Genomic DNA, 21144 nt, shown 5'->3' with positions numbered 1-21144 from the left:
TCTCACAGATTATTTCACTATACACATTTTGCTTACTTTAACTTTTTTAATTATACAATTATCTAAACACAGACTAAACAGTATTAGGTTTGTAAAAAAATAAACATAGATGCTTTCAGAAACTCAGCCAAAGGTATATTTTAAAATTCTAAATCATTAAATTTACTTAGGGGAAAAATAGTACATTTAAACATCTGGAAAGATTCATTATGTACCAGATATTTAAAATCAGATTTTGGGATCAGTTTTGAACCTCAATAAACTTTGGTTCAGAGCCTTCAGGTGTTGAATGTTTTAACCTATAAACATCAATAATAAAGCACACGTCTCACTTCTAGTATGTCTGCAAACTGTCATTTGTAGGACAGACATCATATTTTAACATGAAGTCAGTATTTTAACATATTTGTTATGTTTTCTCCAAGTATCAAGTTGAGTGACTCTGCTGACATTTTGCCCAGGACATGCAGTTCTTAAACACAGGATCATTATAGTTGTCTGACGTATAAGGAGCCTTTCGAGCAGATGTATTTTTGCTATGAGTCAGCTGCAGAAATATGCCAAGGACATTTGTCATTTTAGCTGACACATTCAGGGATTGCTAATCATAAATGAGAGGCCTGTTTTCTATACCTCTGCCTGAAATAAATAAACCCATGTTTTCAATAAGACTACATATTTGGAGGGTTAGATGTGTCTGGTTTATTATAGTATCATTGAATTTGCAACTCCAACATAAAAAAGATTTTGATGAAAGAACAAAAATGTGACCCTTTTCAGAGCCTGGCAGCTTATTACAAAACATAATTGTCACAGTAATGGCCCAGCCCTTTGTTTCGTCGCTATTGTTTCTGTCTATGTTCTCCCAGCTGGTTGTTTTGGTCCTCTATTTGTGATCTTTGCAGGAGTTGGCATGTGAGTGTATGTACCAGTATGGATGTGGCAATTTGTCTCACTCTTTCCGGTCGAATTTGTGGGACTTGTCGACTATTCCAAACATATTCTACATCAACTCAAGTCTCTTCACCTTGCAGTGGATTTTTTTCACCTATGTAGTTAGAAATGCAAGAACGTTTTGTTAACTGCCTGATCTAGCAAGGCTTATGCAAGCAGCACCTTACCAGCCAAATCTCCCTTCTAGTCTCGCTCTGCACCATGCCCCCAACTTCTTCCTCCAACTTGCCATCAGACTGGCCCTGGCACTGTGGTTTCCTGTTTCAGGCAGCCTGGCCATTCTCTGCCAACACAGCACCCTGCTGCTTACTTTACCTTCCCTGAGCTGCTACCTTGCTTTCCTGCCCATCAGGATTAAGCTTCCAATCAACAGCAAACCTGGTCAAATCTTCAAACTGCAAGCTTTTGAATTCACACAGCTAAACCTTGCATACCATATCTTCTGTGCAGGTAGATATACTGTATATATACACTGCTTTTGTTTTGTTGACAGAGCAACAGATAATCATGGCATGTGTTTGTAATCTAGGTTTTGGTATTTTGGAAGAGTTTGAGGTGTTTGCCTCCTGAAAAACATTTCAACAGAGAACTATTACGAGATACTGTAGTTAGACACATTAAAGTTGACTGTAAGCTATTGAATGATCAGAGAGATCAACAGACTAAAAGTGAAAACCAGTTTTAGCACAACCGTTGTAGAACGTTAATACATAAGATTTTGGATTACAGAAAATTTTCCTGTTTTGCCTGGAGAATCCTTGAGTGGATATGGTTGGTGACCGATATTAGATAAATAAAGTAAAAAATAACCTTGAAAATTAGACAGAGAAATATTCCAGTTGAGCTCGAAGGAGGTCAGTATTAGATACTGTGATAATAAATGCAATAATTTTCTACTGTAACTTCAAAACTTTTATGACGAGACATAATTTCATGTATGAGTTCTGCATGTAATAACACTCACTCAGTGTTGAATTGAATAAACGTGCTCAGTTCAACGCAAAATAGCATGAAAATGTTATCAGCAAAAAATAAAACATGTACACACACACATATATATATATATATATATATATATATATATATATATATATATGTATGTATATATATATATATATATATATATATATATATATATATATATATATATATAGAGAGAGAGAGAGAGACATATTTATCAGTGTGTAAAATATAATACCTGAAATGGAAAACTGTACACAACCGACAAGGAAATGAACTACTTAATATTTATAAATGTGTTTTTAAGCACATAAACAGTAATATTCACAAGAAAGAAATTTTTGAGATGTATCTCTTTTTGATGCCATTGGTGTATCTCGACTAATTCATCTTCCTAATCATTGACTGTGACGCTGCCTTTTTATACGTTTTTTTTTGTATTTTTTTTTTCTGAAAGTAGCATAATTACTTGTTTGTGCAACAAAATGACAGTCTGTGCCTGCAAAATACAGATTACCACCCTTTTAATATTCCCAAACAGTAGAGTTTAGTGATGACTGGGATTTTTCTGTTTTGTTTTGGTGACACCTTTTAAATTTGCTCTATCACAGAATGTTCTGCATGTGCTCAGGTATTCATTGGTACAGCGACAGGGCTGAGCAGCTGATATTCTCCGTACAGTATGTGTACGTCACACCCCTAGTTAACTTTTTTCTAATGAGCTCCTCCAATTCTGACAGCAGCAGTGATCTCATAGCAAATGATAATATAATTATATCAGAAGTTTGTTAAAGATTACATTGTATTTTATGGATTAATATAATAGTGGGAAAATTATTTAAACAGAAACTGATCAAATGGATCATTCAGTTACGAAACATCAATAAAAACAGCATGCTAGTTTCTGAGCAGACTTGCACAGATTACTGAAAAAAAAAATGCTGCAGTAACTCTGAATTCCTGTAAATCATTTCATTGCAGTGAAATTTGTGTTGAGAATTGTCAGCTGTCCCTTCTGATTTATTATCTTCACATAATGTTAAGTGATGTGGCTTGAAAAAATTTCCCCACAGGACCAAGTGAGTGAATGACAAAAGGCGCAGCTCTCAGAGTGCTCAGTGAAAGCACTGCAGTGATACAGGGGAGGGTGATGGTGGTGAGAAAAGGGGATGGGTGGGTGTTCTCTAAGAAGTGACTGAAATGATGAAGAGTTTATCTGCATAATAATAGTGCCTTGATCTTTCTCTAAAGCTTGAGGAAGCAAATGAAATGATGAATGGGAATTATAGAAACACAGGAAGTTGGCTACAGTAACCATTCAGCATGTCAAATAAAATCCTTATAGTTTATCAGTTCCGCCATCACGAGTCATTTCTCCAACGTTGTTTGCATTTGTTTCATTTTGGTACGCATTAATTATTCATGCTAAACAAACATGTCAAGCATTAAAGATATTTATGAGAAAAACTAGAAATATTCCCATTGCACAAATTAAAGTCGTAATGTGGAACAAGCAGAGATGTTTCTTATGATGTTGGTATTGGATTTTCTGAGGGATGTGTAAACATTTGGTTCATCACATAGCTGTACTACAGAACCAGAAAATGTTTGACTGGATATAATCATAACCTTAATACAGTTTGTCTTTTGACATATTTTTTTTCATTTTAACTTTTATTATGTCTTGCAAAGCGAACATTTGCTCCACTCAGATTTACACTTACTTTTATTTTGGGAGACCTGTGTGTTTATGGGAAATATGAAGTTTCTTTTCTAAAACAAACATGATTGCAAGTCAAAACACGAGCAGAGGTCAACAAACAACAATGCTAATTATTTAAATTGGTTAGATGCACTGAAACCCCTAAGTGTGACAAACAAGCACAAAAGTTGGGGAGGTTCTGTAGCTTCTCTGGTCCTGTGATGCTGAAAAAGCCTTCTTACATCTTCTACAGATACCTTAAGTCCAGACTGTTCAGTTCAGAGAACTGCCACACAAACTACTTAAAAGTAGTTTAAGCAAAGTGTGGCAAAGTAGTTTGCCACTACTTTAGAAAGTAGCTAAATTCTGTTACCAAACTTAGTTACTATAAAATAAGACTCAACCCAATATGAGGACTCTCAAACTGTAAAGTACTCTTGTTAGTATGTGGTGAAAAAACCCCCCCAGATAAATTACACTTCATTTTCTGTAATGAGAAACATCAATACAGCTCTGTTATATTATGCATCATTTCTCATTCATTCTTGTGTCAGCACGTTCTATTGGTTTATCTATAGATATGCCTTAGGTTATCGACCGTAAGAGAGAGTTGGGTAGCAACTGAATACAGCTACACATTTACAGCCCCTCTCAGTAAAAAGTTGTACAGTGCAAAAAGCTGTAACAGAAGCATGTTAATATTTTTATCTAAAGCTAATGTGGAGAATGCATGCATGTATTATTCTGCAACACTTCAACTAAACTGCCAATATCCAGCTTTTACGAAGCCACAAGTAGCATAACTGTCAAGCAGTTGTACTGCACGCCTTATGCAGCCTAAAAAATATGAGCTAGAGTAAGACGTACTAAATATGGCACTAAGACAGGATTTTTAACACACAAAAAACAATGCTGTTTTTTTTACCCAAAATTTGACAGGAAGCGACTATTTATATTCCACAGCTGAGTTTTCAACCTTCTCTGACAAGTAAGTCAAAATCATTCTGCAATTAAATATCTCTCCACATCCAGACTTACCTTGCAACTGTCACAGTGATGAGCCTAATGCCAAACTGTCTCATTCTTGCAAGTTTTCTTTTTTTATGAGTACATGCCATACCTGAACGGTGCCTATTAACAGTCATCTTTGGCTGTTTTTATATTCATTAAAAAAAAATATTTTATAGTACGTCTTTTATTTCATTAGCATTATTTTGATAACTTTTCATTTGGACATTAAACATTTTTCTGTAATTCTTTTTGTCAAAATAGATAAATCCTAAATTTGTTGACCATGATTTGAAAAAGTGCAAAGGGGAAAAGACCAAGCAGATGAATACTTTTCATAGGCACTAAAACATTTTTATGATCTAGTGCTAATGAAGATATTCCTAACGTGTTGCCAAAAAATAAAACACAAAAATAGTTAACTGAGCAGAGTGTCCTGAACACAACACTGTAATTATACCTTCCTTCAGGTGGAGCTGGGGGTTTTGTCAAGGTGGGTGCAGTTGTCACAGTTCCAATTTCTAGTCATGTCTGAAATGAATAGCATCTGCTAGAAAGCTACAGATGAAGAAAGATTTTATTTTTTAGTCCAAGAGTACATCCAGTTCAACAAAAGAATAACTGCACCTGAAAAAATCAAAGTGTTGCAATGGCCAATACAGAGTAGAGAACTGTGTCTGAAAAGAAGGGTGGTGTTGAGAAGGGATGTGGATGAGAGACACCAGCTTAGATTGGGAGAACGTTTGGAAGGTCAAGCAAACTAATAGTACAAAATAAGAAGACATGGAGATAGACTCGCAATGAAGAACAATAAATGCTGAGAATGACTTCAACAAGGTTTTAATTTAACAGTGTGCCACTTTTTTGCTTTTTCTCTCATGACTGATTTCTGTTTCAGTTGGAGTGTACAGCATATATCTCACAAAAGAGGGTGAAAATAATTTTGGAAGTTTTTGATTGAAACAACAGAATGAGGTTCTTCGTATTATCAGACCTATACTCATCAAAACGTTTAGGTTTTACTGTCTTTGGTCTCCAGATGTCCTCTTGTTTTCAATGCAAAATGTCTGCCCAGTGCTTAGTAAAGGGGCATTCAAATGACTGAATAACCGGAATTGGTTGCATGGTCACCCAAAAATATATTAAGGACTTCTTAATGACTTGGTAACAGAGAATTCATGCTATAAATGTTTCCCCAATTGAATTAGATAACAATGTTGTCTTTCATTGCTGTAATTTGTCCTGACTCAATTTGTACTGCTTTCTACTTTCCCAGAAAACCACTAAGAGATTTAATCTCAATCAATGCTTTCTTGGTTAAAAAAGACAAAGGCACAATGCTTTCAGAAGCCTGATATTTGAGCTTAAAATATCCATTTTGATTGGTCTAATGTGATGTTCTGGTTTGTAAGACACTATCCATATAATATACTGTGAAATTCTTATAGTGCAGTACATTTATCCTTTAGCTATATGACTGAGGCATGATGCATGTTAAAAAGTTTTATCTATGTAGTTTCTATGGTACTGAATTTGCTGTAGCTTGCTGGACTCCAAAGTATTTATCAGTACCATTTTTTGCAGGTTTTGCATTAGTTCTTTGTTTTTAAAATCAAAGTCATAACTATTTGCTGCAATTTAATTATATTCAAACTCTTTCTTGTTCACTCACATGTTTTAAAGCTACATTAACTGGAACCCAAATCCCCTATGATATCACGCTTTTTTCTGATGAAAAACACCTGCCCACATTTGTCATCAGCTTTTTCCCCTTTTGACCACTTGATGGCTTGGCCAGCAACCCTGCTGCAACCATAAGTCCATAATAATCATGCAATAGATTCCCCTGAGGGTTTGAACGTCTAGGCTGGTGACAGACAGAGCCTCACTGCTGCTCATCTGTCACTTGGTTTTTGCTTTCAACGCTGTGCTGATGACAACTCATCCCTCCAGGTTAGGTCGTTCACAAAGCACCTGATGCAGTGAGCTCATCCAACAAAATCCCCAGCATCTGAACAGTCTCAAACTACTAATGCCTGCAGGTTTAAATACACAACGGCAAATGATGTGATGCGCATATGCCAAGGATGTTCAAGATGGTGTTATTTGCAAAAACTATTTAAGAGTTGTCTGCGCTCATAATTAAGAGAGGAAAATTTAAATACAAAATGATGACTAAAAGCCAAGCAATTGCTGTGCAATAATGAGATGAAAGTTGTAAATTTATTAAGCAACATTCAGTTTAATAGTGTAACAAATTCTATGTAAGGTAAACCCTTGAACAAGATCATATGAAACCTTGAAATCTGGAAACATTGACATTATTTAAAAAAAGATTAAACACAATCTAAACTAAATATTGTAATTGGACTAAATGTTTTCATTTTCATGTCATCTTGACAACTCAAAATAGTTTGTACATAAGCCATTTTCACCCAGTTGCACTTAAAAACACACACATTTATAGATGTGTAGGCAGATTGACATGACACAAGAGATCTTTAAAAAAAAAAAAAAAAACTTTTAACTTTATGATTGCAAGACAACTACTCTACCCTCTGATCCACAGCCACCTCAAAACCACCTGAAATTTATTTTATATTGCAGAACAATAACAAAAGACATTATGAATGTATGCATAAAGACTTTGAGAACTGCTGGATTTTGCCTAACTGGGAGCCTGGAAAGCTGCTGTGCCTGGAAAACCTTAAATAGGAGACGGACAAGCAGTATTCTTATCAGATTAAATGAAAGAGCACGTATCAGCTGTTCATATTTACAATCTTGCTCTTGACATTATCCAAAGCTGATATGAGTCCAGGGCTAGACATCCAGGTAAATTTAGCTGTTTGTCCTTTGGCTAACCTTAAATGACCCCTTCACAGACATGAGACTGGCTGAAAGTCATTTTATCCATGTCAATAAATACCACAGGTATAAATATAACGCATAAATATCATTTGGGTGGAATTGTTATAATTATGCAAAAGTTAAGAATTATGATAAAAGATTGCGATATTACTTAAGCTATAAGTATATTTTAGTATCTTAATAGATGTATTTATTACCTTTTAATTAGACAAGACAAAAGTCCTGCAAGTGTAAAACTAAATGCAACATTATGATCCCAAAACCGGGTCTTAATAATAGAAATCTAAGGCTCATATAAGCAGCTGCTATAAAGAAAAAAGTTAGCAGTTCCATTTTTTTGTCCTCAGCTTAAAGAGTAATTAAGAAAAACCTGTTATCAGTCAGAGTGGAGGTCAAGTTAAGGTTTAGAAGATTAAGAAAACAGTCTGAGGAAAACAATTCCCTACCCCACCGATTTTTTGCTAATGAGCTATAAAGAACTGGGCCTATGGATGTCCAAAACAGGCCACTGGTATGAACATGAAACAATGAAGGCCATAAAAAGATGTGGATAAATAGCAAAAAAAACCTTTGTGGTATGAATAAACATATTAGGAGGAAGGATTACTGGATTGGTAGTAAGTCTACTGACTGACGGGATAAAGATAAACACAATACTCCAACACAGCAATTACTTAAAATTCAAACAGTCTTAGATATTGTGACAGAAACCTTTTCTAGTTTATTGAAAATTAATCTCAGTATATTGCAAAATAATTCATGAAGATTTTGAGGTTAATAAAATTTAATGAAGTTGTGAGGAAATTATAAAAAGGACATTGGAAATAAAACTAGATAAGTTTAATAGTAAGGTGTTCTATCTTACAGCACCAGTGTTTTAGCACAAGGCTCAGTTTACCCTATAGAGGAACGATCCAACGGCAGAATTTATTTTGACCGAGTCTGAGTCAATCAGTTTTGGACATCAGAGATTAAATTTTTGTGAACCTTGTATCACTCTGGAAGTCAGGCAGTGACCTCAGATTGTCAAGATTTGAAGAGCAAACTGTCAGATTTCCTCCGTAGGAACAAGCCCTGAGGGACACCATTTATAAACAAAGAAAATCAGTAGATGTACTTATTTAAACTTGCATAAAACCTGAATTCAGAGAAAAATGTACATCTACAACAAACTTTGTCAGTCTTATAATTGACAAAATAATATTTAAGCATGTTTGGAGAATTTTATGCTCCAAAGTATCTAGAGTGGTGATCAAGCCCTAATCAACAAGTTAATCATCAATAGTGTAGTGTAGTAATGGTTTCTAATCCACAATTTTGTTCCTCTAAAGTGTTGAGTGATTTAGGTGTGAATGAGTTGCTTGTTGATGTCTCTTTACAAGACAGCCAGTTTAATAACACTATTTGTGTTTATGGTCCTATTTAAGAGTGCAAATGTAACAGAACATAAAGGATTCCAAGCTGAAAGAAGAGGTTATGATATAAATAACAAATATACAATTATATTAAGCTTTAATATAACTCTGCACTTCGCCTTGGTCTTAATATCCAATTGCCCTGAAGCGCGCCAAGTCAAAATTACTCCCAAAATACAGTCTGACTTTTGCCACAAACTCTGCTTATTCATTAGATTCACTCTTCCTCGGGCCATTAGAAGCTACTGACCCATCTAAATGTTTGGGAAAAATAATTCCTAAATGGATGCTGAGCATTATGTCTTGCAGTACTTTGCCAAGAGAAGAAATGCTGACAATGAATGGAGGAAAAGAAAAAAAGAGACAAGTGAAAAGCTAATACTAACTGCAGTGAAAAGAGGAAAAACATGTTTTTCTATTGCTGTTCGCAAACATGCAAAAAGTGTTATTTGTAGTCAAGCAGCTGGTAAAAGTAAACCAGGTTGTCATTCATAATAAATCCGTTCTCACATTCTAATCATAAGATGGTGCACAGATCTGTTGCATAAGGGGTTATTCTAGACCCAGAATCCCACATATGAATCTAAACCTCATCAGGTAAATCCTCTGCCTTCGCAGGGTCATTGGCAGGTTTCCAAAAGGATAAAACATTTCTGCTGAGCACCAGGGATATGTAAAATCAAAGCCTAAATAATGATTAAACAAAGCAAAGAGTCTTCCAAACAATCTCCCCTGGCTCATTGAGTAATAGAGATCTAAACAATTGTGTCCACTGCTTGTCAGAAGTAAACATAAACACATTATGAGCATAAGACTCAACTTAATCTTGAGCTTTGATGTAAAAATGGAAAAATGACAAAGCAAGGAACTGTAAGCAATGTTAAAAAGATCTAGTTCCTCAATTTTTAATACACTCTGTGTTTTCTTTCATCCACACAGGTTTTACATTATACAAACAAATACAAATGAAGCCGTGCTCAAACACATGCTCTTTGTAGCCATCAGCAGGTTTGTGTCTTAATTCTGCTTAAATATGATGTCTCATCATGGCAGAATCTGTTACTTTCCAGGCACACTAAGCACTTTTCAACTTCTAATCTTGACTCCAAATGTTTTTCTGCAGTTGAGGTCAGTGCTTTCCTCAAGCTAAATGTCAGCCTGTTTCACTCATTCTACAACCTGTTTTGACATGTGTTTCAGATCCCCTGTAGGAACAAAACAGTCCTGTGACTCTCTCAATGCCTGTGGTGGTAGTGTGTTACAAACATTGGGTGAAATAACAATAAAAAAAGGACTAAATTCAACTTAACTTCAAACAGACAAGAAGGTGGTTGAAACTTTGGAATAACAAGCAGTCAATGGCTGTGTTCACATAGGAGGCAAATGCAACCCAAATCAACTTTTGCCCATATTGGAAATCATATCTGCATGGCCCAATTCTGATATTTTCACCACCCAAAAAAAAAAAATCCTTGCTAAACTGAGGACATACAGTTGACACTATCTCAAAAGACAGATCTATTTTTTTTACAATGTCTGTCATGACATCTTAAACTGCATGACTTAGGTTAAACATTTTGGCTACGCATATCACGATAGTTAGCAGTAATGTTGGCCCATTTCTCCTTACAGAACTGGTGAAACCGAGCCATGTTTGTAGGCCACCTTGCTCGCACATGCATTTTCATCTTAAATAAATTAAGTTTGATTGAGATCAGGGCTTTGTGATCCAAAACATTGACTCTTTCAATCTTAAGCCACTTTTTAACCAGTTTGGCACTACGCTTAGGTCATTGTCCATTTGGAAGACCCATTTGCACCCAAGCTTTAGCTTCCTTGCCTCAGGAATACTAAAGATTTGAGAAGTCAGGTCCTTCCAGGAAAGTAACCAAATTAAATTAATTCCAACAGATCTGTCAAGAAGAGTGTTTGAATGTGCTGCCAGAAACATACTACGACCATGAATACGGCTAAAAAAAAGAATGAAGTTAAGGTATAACTTGCTTAGGATTGCTTGACTAAGTTTGGAGTACAAAAAAACCCATGAAAAATTCAAGCATGTTGTACCTTAGAATGATTCAATACTCAGCCTCAACACTAAAAGGCTGAGTATTGATGTGACATTTATGGCCTGAATGAGAGTTGCTTTACATACATTTATGTAGCAAATTTCATGCAATAAATTATTTAGAGACAGGGCCAACCAAAGAGTGTAGAAATGATATATATGATTACATGCACAAATATACAATTGAAGTAGTTGAAAAGAGGAAAAGCAGTAGAAATTATTCTTAGTAACAGAGGAAATTAGCTTGACAAATCTTTGCCTTCTGATGTTATTGTTTCTTCCATGCAGAACGACTTTGTCATGCTGTTGCAACAATAATGTTATGAAGCTGCAGGGAAATTAGCAGATCAGTAACAGAAAAAAAAGCACACAAATTTGTGGTTGTTGCATGCTGTAATTTCCTACCTTGCCAAGAATTCCCCTGAGCTGCCATTACTCTGTTGTGCATCCATACAGTTTGTAGTTCCAGGTATAAGCGCCATGGCTGGATTCTCCTGGGCTGCACTGCCCACGGCTCGTGCTACAAACTCCAGCGAGTCCTGAACATAATGATCCAAAGAAGGGGATCCCATCATGCCATGTGCAAGTAGCCCCAGCGGTAACCCATCTGTTCTAAGCTCAGCCACATTTTGGCTGTCCCCCAAAACCCAGTGAAACTCCGGGAGGGTCATTCGAGTCGCCAGCGTCCATAATCGGCGAACTTCCCGAATGTCGCACCCAAACGTCACCACTCCCCGCGTGGAGGAATGTTCTCTCAAGGCCTCCAGCTGCCTCATGAGACCCTGCTGCTGGTCTGATTTCGAAGTAGAATTTGATGAATAAGACGATGCAGTTGGTGATGAATATGATGGGTGTAGCACCTCTACTCCCAGAGGGGTGGTGGTTGCCTCTGCCGAGGATGATGGTGAAGACGGAAGGGGCGGCAATGTTGTTTTTGTCAAGTTGACCAGCGTGCCCAAGTGGAAGCGGCTGTTGTTCTTGATGAGGACGAGGAAGTCGTTTATTTTCCACTCCTGACAGAGGACAATGCTGAAGTCCCACCATCCGTTCATCATTAGCAGATAGTAGAGGAGCTGGGACGGCGGGGCCGCTACGGTCCGCATTGCCATTTGAAAATGAAGACGATTCTGTGAGAGGCAGTAAAACTTCCATTAGAAGATGAAGCAAGAAAGACACAATAGTTCAAATGCTCTTTATATGTTGCATATATAAAGAGGAGGTAATAAGCACTAATGTGTGTGTTTTATTTAGTAAATATATTGTGATAATAACATCAGAATTACACCATATACTTATGCAAATTATACCTTAACTTCTGTGTGAAAGAAGGGGAATGACAGGGATTTGGCATTGAATACATAAAAAATAAATTGCAAAAAGTCTTAGAAAGCCAAGGAACCAGTTAAACCTATCTGTATTTAAACAGCAATCCTGCATTCTATCAGCATCAGTTAATTACTTAATTTGATGATAAGGTATTGCACAAGAAGCATGTCATATTAAGCAATAGCAAAATGCTCTCCCAGGACATTTTGTAACCTTCTTGTTTATTTATGTGAATGACACTGATCACTGCCATAGCTCTGTACTTCTGGATGTTCTAGTTAGTGCCTGTTGGCCAAAATCTGGAGGTGGGAACATAATTTCACCCTAAGTCAAGCGCAACCAGTTGCTCCTTGAAAGATTTCAGACAAATGAGTCAAAAATCAACGAAAAGGTTTTCAAAAACTATAGAAAATTCACAGAGAGCTCTACGAAACATGAAATTTGCAGGACAATTTGTCTCCATTTAAACAATGACTAAAGCACTCAACTGTAATGTCCGGTCACTACTTGCACATCAATTCCAAATTAACATTGAAGTTTGGAGGTAGGAGCATCATAGTGAGAGCCCTCTTTGAGCTAATGCCACTGGCTTAGCGACCAAAGAAAAAAGATGAAGACATGAAGATACATTCTTCATAAAAATATAAAGATGAAACAAGGATGATTTTTTCAGCACAGCAGTGATCCCACACCTAAAGCCATGGAAACTCTGAAGTGGATGCAAATAAAAAAACTAAAACTTTTTGAATGTTCCAATCAATCTCCCAAAATTAATCAAATCAAAAATTTACACAGGAGGCCCTTGACATTCAAGATTTTAAGACAGTTTGTATAAAAGAAAGGGCCGAAATCACACCTTCACAAAGCATGAAAAGAGTTTCTCAGGAGATTTCTCAAAGCTGCCACTGCTAAAGGATTATATTCAAGGTTTTTTACCTGTGCAATTCCACTTGATTACACATAAGTCAATGTAATTAAATTTACTTCTTTGTATGTCTAAATCATTTGGTTTGTTAAGAACACCTGATCTGAATTTTATGCCTACATGCCGACAATAATAAATTTACGTTAAAAAAATTGTAATACATAAAGAACAAAAGAAAGAGATGAAAGATTAAACAATAAAAACACTTTTGATTTCATCGGAAACTGAATGAAATGTAAAAGAATAACATGCAAAAGAGGAGGAAGATCGTTCAAGAAAATCGAAGGAAGGTCAGAGAGAAAGGACAATGTAGCAGCTCTCTGGTGAAATGTAGCAAAGCATGAACAAAAGACTGAAATAAAGTTGTATACATTTAAGAGGAAATAAATGTATAAAGCTTTTATACATTTATATCTTAAATAAAGGAAATAAACACATTGAATTCTTATCTTAAATTCAAGGTGTTCCTAGTGTAAAAACACAGTCTGCTGGATATAATAGATTGCAATCTCAACGTTCCAACCCCAATGAATATCATTACTCACATCATAAGAGTTACAGCTATGTTCATGTGTAGACACTTTTTTCGCATAACTTTGAGGAAAAACATCCAATATTTCTTTCATTTTTTCCCCCATAGTACGGGCAATTCTGCAAATGCATGCGTATATATTTTGTGATGTCATCACCAAAAATATAATATAAACAGCACAGAATTGACAGTCTTCTTTTTCTTAGCTCTTTTTTTCTAAAACTCCTGCAGTGGAAATCCAAACATCTAGACTAAAATGTGTTTTTATTGTCAGTGTACATTTGTTGCAAAAAAAAAAACAAACAAAAAAAACACACCACAGTTTTAAAAGAAGGATTTTACTTCCTCTAGTTTATTAAAGAAAATTCACTGTTTTTCTACATTTTATTTACTTTCACTGTTTTCAATTGTATAAAGCCTAGCTGATAAATCCCACTGTTGTTGAATCAATCTTAGGTCAACAGATGCTTCAAAGTTTACTAAGTCTCAGAGCGTGGAGTTATGGTTGTTAGTTTCTGTGAGCAACTAGAAAGGTCTTCCAGTGTTTGACCCACATTTACAGTAAAAACAGCAAGGATAAGCACTGTTTTTATATGTTGGTTTGCATCCTGTCTGTTTCTGCCTGAAACAGACAGGATGCATCTGTCTGTAGTACTGACAGATGCAGTCATGTCTACACAACGTGCAAAGTGCTTTACAGCAAAAATATTAATCTAAAATCAACAGTTGTTTGAAACTTTAGATGTAGAAATAGTAGAAAAATAGCTGATAAAAAGATTAAACATGATTCAATAAGATTATAGTCTCTGCAAAAACACTATAAGCATAAATAGGATCCATTGCCAATTAGAGGAAGATAAAATAGAGAGTTAGAATTTATATCAAGACAAAATATGAATAGCTCAAATTTGGAATTGGCAAAGTATTCAGATGAAATGTAATAGATTTGAATTAGCAATGAGGGCTTAGGAAACTCTGGCATGCTTAGCACATGCTGGTTATCCAGCCAATTATTCAGTTAGTTGTTTGTCAGTACATGCAGGGAGTTTAAAGGTGCCTTAGAAATTCTTTACAACTTTAACACAAGCTTTGCACTAAAAGTCCATTAGGTTAAGCTATTGATGAATTTAATTTATCCCATTAATCACTCTGTCCAACAGGCATGCAAAAAAGACATTACTAATCTTATTTTTGCATATTCATAGATGGGTTATTTGTATAAAAAAGTGCAATAAAAAGCAACCCTACATGTTTTATTTCAGATTTAGAAGTCCTACATCAGGAGAGGAAATTGTAATGCAGTCCACAGGGCATCAGACTCTCACCTCTCCTCAATGCCCATGAGGATTTATTCTCAACTGCAGCACTTCTGCAATGTAATCTCCATAAAGCTTTAACCCTCTCTTTTTTTCTTTATGTAAGTAAAAACTGAGTAATTTGTAGAAAGCTTAGTGGCCCTGTCTTTAAACAAATGCCAAGATACTGTGAAGCCTAAGTTTCTTGGCTGTTAAACACAACATCTGGAATTTTTCTTTTCCATTTAAATGTACTTTTTACTATGACTATGTGATCTAAAGGATACCTACTTTGACTTCTTGTGCAAACTGCACAGCAAAACAGCAGACGCTGAAAGAATCACGAGAAACTGGACAAACCAAAGATGATGGAATTGGTTGGGTTATTGATCTTCTTGTGATTAGATGATGTCTTGTAGAGAAAGCTTTCTGTTCAATAATAAATTCCAAATGAAACCTCAAATGCTTCAGCTTATTCATCTGCAACAGCTGTACTGCTTATGGGCTGCACAGTGTTGCAGCTGTTAGCATCTTTTCCTTGCAGGAAGAAGTTTCTGGGTTTGAAATCCTGCCTCAAGTCTTTCTGCAGGGAGCTTACATGTTCTCCCCCAGAATCCCCCAGAGTGGGTTTTCTCTGGGCACTCCTAATTCCTCTCATGGTCCAAAAAACATGACTGTGAGATTAATTGGTCTCTCTAAATTGCCATTAGGTGTCTGTGTGTGTGCCTGGCTGTTTGTCCAGTATAACTCTGTTGCCTTGTGATGGACTGATGATCGGTCCAGGCTAAGCAAGTATAAATAATGAATGGATTTAATGATAAGGCAAAAAGTTATAATGCTACTAGAACTGATAGGATCTGGGTTTAGGCAAGTTTAGTTATGTTCCTGTAATCAGATCTCCCTCACTTAATGCATGTTTTCCTCTCTTTCACATTTTCATGAGTGAATTACACATTAAATCAGCAATTTGTCAATAAACATTTGTTTTAAATAAATCCTACATCAGTATGATTTTTGTATCACTTCATCTGCAGCTACAGCCACTGTCCCTACGAAATAAATGTACTAGAAGTAAATATGTGTTTCTTCTAAAATCCTCACTGTAAGACCACTGCAATAAAATATTAAATTGTTCAAGGCCTTTTGCACAACTCAACTACTTGTGCCAATAAATGTGGAGGTGGCTGTAGGACTTAAAAAACCACCACTTATCTGTCTCTTTCATCCGCACTCAGGAGGAGCTCATTATTCACTTTAACAAGTACATGCGCTGCACTTTAAAGTGCTGTAAAACACAACTGGATTGTGTTAAAGAACCAATGTTGCTCTTAAATGACAGCAATTGTGCAGCAATTACTGTCTCCTGTTCATTAGAAAGGACAGAGACTCATCTCAAGTTACTCAAAGGGATCCAAATTAATTTTCTAGAGCATCAGAAATGCAATGGCATCTGTCAAAGTGAAAAGATTAGGTAGTTTTAGATCTACTACAAATCTGTGAAGTAAAAGAGTTCTTTGGGAGAAAATGCTTCCTTAAACAGTTGGGAGTGGACAGTGTGTGCTGAAAGGTAGATTGATGGAACTGTGCAAAGGAAGCAGAAAAGGTGATTGAAAAGGTGATTGTAAATCTGTAAGAAAATGTCTCAACCGGAGATTTAATATTTTCCTCTGTAATAAGTAAAACAGAATTCATAACTTTCTGGTAGCAAAGTAAAAGTTATTCAAGAAATTAGAGGGAGCTTTTTACAAAAGTATTATTTAACTTTATAATAATAATTTTGTGTTTCTGGGTTTGAGCAGTGAAAACTAAGCTGTTTTGCATCATTACATGATTTGCATAAAGTAATCCAGTGTTTAAGGGTTAAGTGCGTCAGTTCAGACCATTAGGGATCCGATTCTAAGTGTCCACTCTGACTGCTATGATAACTCTTTATTATTTTTTAAAATGTTCTAGCTCTAATCAAATATCCTGCTGCACATTTTTGGAAGCATTTTATTGTAGGGCATAAATATAATTTTGTATATCATTATATAATGAGATACTGCTAGTTGCACAAACTTGAGTATGTCAGACCAACTCAGGACAGTCTTCAATTAAAGTTCACATCTAGTGGTATATTACACAGTTTATTAATCCATACGCTTCAATATATTATCAACACTGCACTGCCAACAAATACCACACACTGCCAACTCCAAACTCACTTTTCTCTGGGGCATGACATCCTTCGCTCAACACCTTTTCCAGTTTTTCCACAAGACAAACCAAGGACGGATTTTCCCACAATTTATGAATTACGCATACTTTACCTTTGTCTAATCTTGAACTTCCTTTTGCAGAATTTAGTGAGACAAAGACCAACCACATCAAAAAACAAATAATAAGATCCTCTTCACGCAAAATCCTTAATATTTTGGTGAAACTGTTGTCAGACTTCAGATGGGAGTTATTGAAACAAGATGGAACCCAAGGGGAGCTGAGTCAATTCTATAAAACTTTCAGGTAAACTCCTCGCACTCTATAAAGCTGTCTTATTATTTTTCCTAGCAACTTTTTCTGCCTACTCCAAATTCCATCCAAACACCTGTCTATCCATCTACCCCTCCATCAGGCAATTTTTTGTTTGTCAGCTTTATCTGTACATGTTATTTCACTTCAGGGATCCAGTTTGGACTTTTAACACCTGCCGAATCTACAGAGGGAAGGTACCTTGTGCACAGAGCAGGAAATTAGATGTTAGAGCAGGAACACACAGACACACACATGCATGTTAAGCTTGTAGGTGGCAAGTATTTCAGATCCCTCTAGTCAAACTAATTGGTTTGGGTGTGGTGGACAGCATATCTGTTTACATTTTAAAAAGGGAAGAAATAAATAACAGAAACAGGTTGTGTGACAAAGTGCACAAATTGTGCATAAAACACTCAATTAGCAAATAAACTATTGATGAAAGGCCAGAAATCATTTTAAAGTATTTAGACTTTGAACTTATTTAGGGTACTTTTAATTCGGATGCAGGCTTCAAATTAAATTTCCAATTAGTGTTTCGCTGAAGAGCTGAATTTCTCTCTCATGAAGAAGACAGTACTTGTTTTGGCCCCTGCAGTCAAATAATTATCATTTCATAACAGTAACTAAATAATTACTTTAGCTGATTTTTAAAGAGGAAAAGTCAACAGGGCAGTAAATGAAAATTAGTTATTGTAATTTCCGACTCTACTTTCAGGCACACAAATGTAGAATAGCTCATCTTCCCACACAGCTCATCTTCCCAGTTGAATTATTTTAAAAACTAAGATCCATTTGACATTAGATTAAATATAATTGTCAAACACACTGGATGCTCTAGAGGAGAAGTTATCAAACAAAGCAAAAATTGAACTATTATTCCATGTGATAAAAAGTCAGTTTTGTGGAGATAAAGAGAAGCTTTAAAACGCCAGATCACTGCAGCAGTAGGTGGAAAAACAAAAAAAGGAACTCACTTCATGTTTTTTCAGATGTATCTAAAATCAAGATAGGTGATTGAACTTTAAATGTAACTTGGTGTTTCAACATGACAATGAGCCAAAATTAATATTTTATGAAGAATCTAGAGAAAGGTAATTCATTCTGTAGACGCACACAAGTTTGTGTTGCCCTGTTAGATAACCATCTAATTAAAAAATATATAAATAAATAAATTAAAAACAAACATCAGTTAGAAGTTTCACGTTAAAAAAAATCTGGAAACGTTCGGCAGATTTTTTCCCCCCAAGACACTGTAAAAGCGTTTTACAACGGAAATGAACAGGAAAAATCATTAGTGTTTTCAACACGTCAACAACTGCTGTTTTGCGAAAGTGTCATTATAATAAAAGGCCAGAGCAGCGTGAGATCACAATGCAGTCCCACATTGATTCTTGGGGTAGCTGATCTGACTGAGTTATGCAGATGTGCTCAGTCACCAAAACGCTGAAAAGCTCCTGAATGGATCTTCATCGCGGTTATTAAACCGGGCCGAGCTCTCTTTCCTCAGTCATTTTTAAGCGGTTGGTCAAACAACATGACACATCCCCATCTCTTTTCTGCAGCCTCGGAAGTTTTCCATTTCAGCACCACAGAGCACAATGATCGTCTCCCCATGCAACGATTAATTTGAGCGATTCGGTCAAAAATAACCATGGATATAATCAATGCCTCACTGCAGAAGAAAGATAGGAAATAAGGTCTAGCAGCAGATGGGATGCAAGTGCATACGATGATCAAGGCCACCAGCGGTTGGAAGAAGTGTCTCCTCCTCCATTATTTATAGGTTTATTAAATGGTGAACTGAGGACAAATATTCCACAGAAACTGAAGTCAACTAAGCCTAATAATGAAACAAATACAGGCGTAAATGAAGGTAGCTGTGGTAACAATCCAGCCACTGTGCGTAGGTAAAGTGATCAACAGTTAACAGTTTAGGAGAAGCTGGGAAGAAACTTTTTTTTTTTCTCTTTACCTCACTGTGGCGCGGGAACTCCCTCTGCACGACGCTGACAACTGGCACCTGGAGCGCCAGAGACACGAATTCCAACTTAACGAGCTCGTCCCGGTTCCGCGGGAAGGCAAGCATAGCGGAGATGCCCTGCACGACCACCGTGTGACACACGCTCTCCAAGAAAGACAGCGGGTCTTCGTCCTCAGGAATGCCCGTGGAGGAGTATGAGAAGGCTGGCAACTCGCCCAGCGCCGATCCGACTGCCATAACAATCTCCAGGGATAAATTGTAAGGTAGCAGCCCGGCCCGGTTCAGAGCCTCAGCCGCCAGCAGGACCGAGTCCCGCGGTGAGAACAAGCCATCCTCCTTCGAGGGATTCCCATCTCGCTGCCTCGTCTGGCTTTTACTCCTACTTGTGCCCCGCTGATTGTTTGTGGCGGCTCTAGTTCTGAGGTTTCCATATCCAAGCGCACCGGCACCTGTTTTAGCCGGCTTTCCTAACTCCAGCGGCTGATCTCTCTGTAAAGCTCCCTCAGCATCTTCAGAACTGCTGCCAGGAGCTGTGGATACCAAGCGGGGCTGGACGTGCAGAGCTGCCACCCGAACCGTGTGGCCGATCCGCTTCAGCACCTGGCATGGCTGCGGGTGCGAGTGAGCGCACGGCGGGAGGAAAAGGAGAGCGCACAGTAGGAGGCACAGAGACGGCGAGACCCCGGTGCCTGCTCGCGCTGACGGGCCATCCATCACCATCATAATCCCGGTCGACCTCGTCATCCCCGCTCCACAGCTGCGCCGGATCCCCAGTCCAACCGCGCAACAGCCCACCAGCGGGGCCGCACCGTCGGTGCCACTGCTGGCCCCCCGCCTTTGCTCCTATGTGTGCCACTGAGACCAGCTGCAGCCCTCTCTCCCGCTCCAGCTCCCGCGCCGGCTCCCGTTAAAGTTGTGCGTTTCTCCTCGGACACAGACAACAGGCTGTTGAGGCGCAATATCAGACAGGAGCCGCGCACAAGCAAAAGATGATCCTCAAAAGTGCTGCTTTTCATCTCAAAGGATTTTCACATTTCAGGACAGCTGATTACTGACAAAAACCGGCCAGCCAAACAATAACATTTCCATATATTCCAGCAGGAGGGTACTTATATTAAGAAGAGTGTGTCCAGAAAAGAAAAATATCGACCAGAGATTAATGCGCATCAAACACATTCCAAAACAGTGAAATCCTCGACTGCAAAAACGTGTTGGTCATTGGTTTTTAATGAAAATTATCCCATTATAATCTCCGGTGTAGGGCCCAAGACGGTATGTTTCTTCATGTTAATCAGAATTAAAAAAAATAAAAATACATACAAAAAAAAAAATTACATAAAAGAAATCAGCCAAGTAAAACCTTTGAAGAGCGCACGCGCGGCTTGGCTCGAGCCAACCTCTGTACTGACACTTGCACTGGGAAAGACCTCCGAGAGTGCGGTGTTTTTACGCAAAGAGAATTAACCCCATACCTTCTAACTGGGCCGATAAACTGTAAATGCTTTAATGTTGTATTGGAATGTAATTATATTAGGCTGAATGCAAAATAAGAAAAGCAAGTTGTTGTAAACAGTTTATGTAATGAATTAAACTCAA

The 21144-nt window shown here is 37.2% G+C and overlaps 1 protein-coding gene across 1 annotated transcript in view; it reads right to left on the bottom strand.

The window, feature by feature from the left end:
* grin3a (glutamate receptor, ionotropic, N-methyl-D-aspartate 3A) overlaps positions 1-20700 on the bottom strand; it is a 51615-nt gene extending 30915 nt beyond the window's left edge. Inside the window, exons 1-2 of the mRNA XM_032569384.1 lie at positions 19540-20700; positions 11384-12105 (exon numbers count right to left, since the gene is read on the bottom strand). Coding sequence (XP_032425275.1) covers positions 11384-12105; positions 19540-20292 — 1475 coding nt within the window. The 5' untranslated portion in view covers positions 20293-20700. The remainder of the gene's footprint in view (positions 1-11383; positions 12106-19539) is intronic.
* Positions 20701-21144: the final 444 nt, after the last annotated feature.

This window comes from Xiphophorus hellerii, chromosome 8, assembly GCF_003331165.1.
Source record: "Xiphophorus hellerii strain 12219 chromosome 8, Xiphophorus_hellerii-4.1, whole genome shotgun sequence".
Classification (NCBI taxonomy): Eukaryota; Metazoa; Chordata; class Actinopteri; order Cyprinodontiformes; family Poeciliidae; genus Xiphophorus; species Xiphophorus hellerii.
The sequence above is the reverse complement of the archived record's forward strand: the minus strand, read 5'-3'. Positions and strand labels throughout refer to the sequence as shown.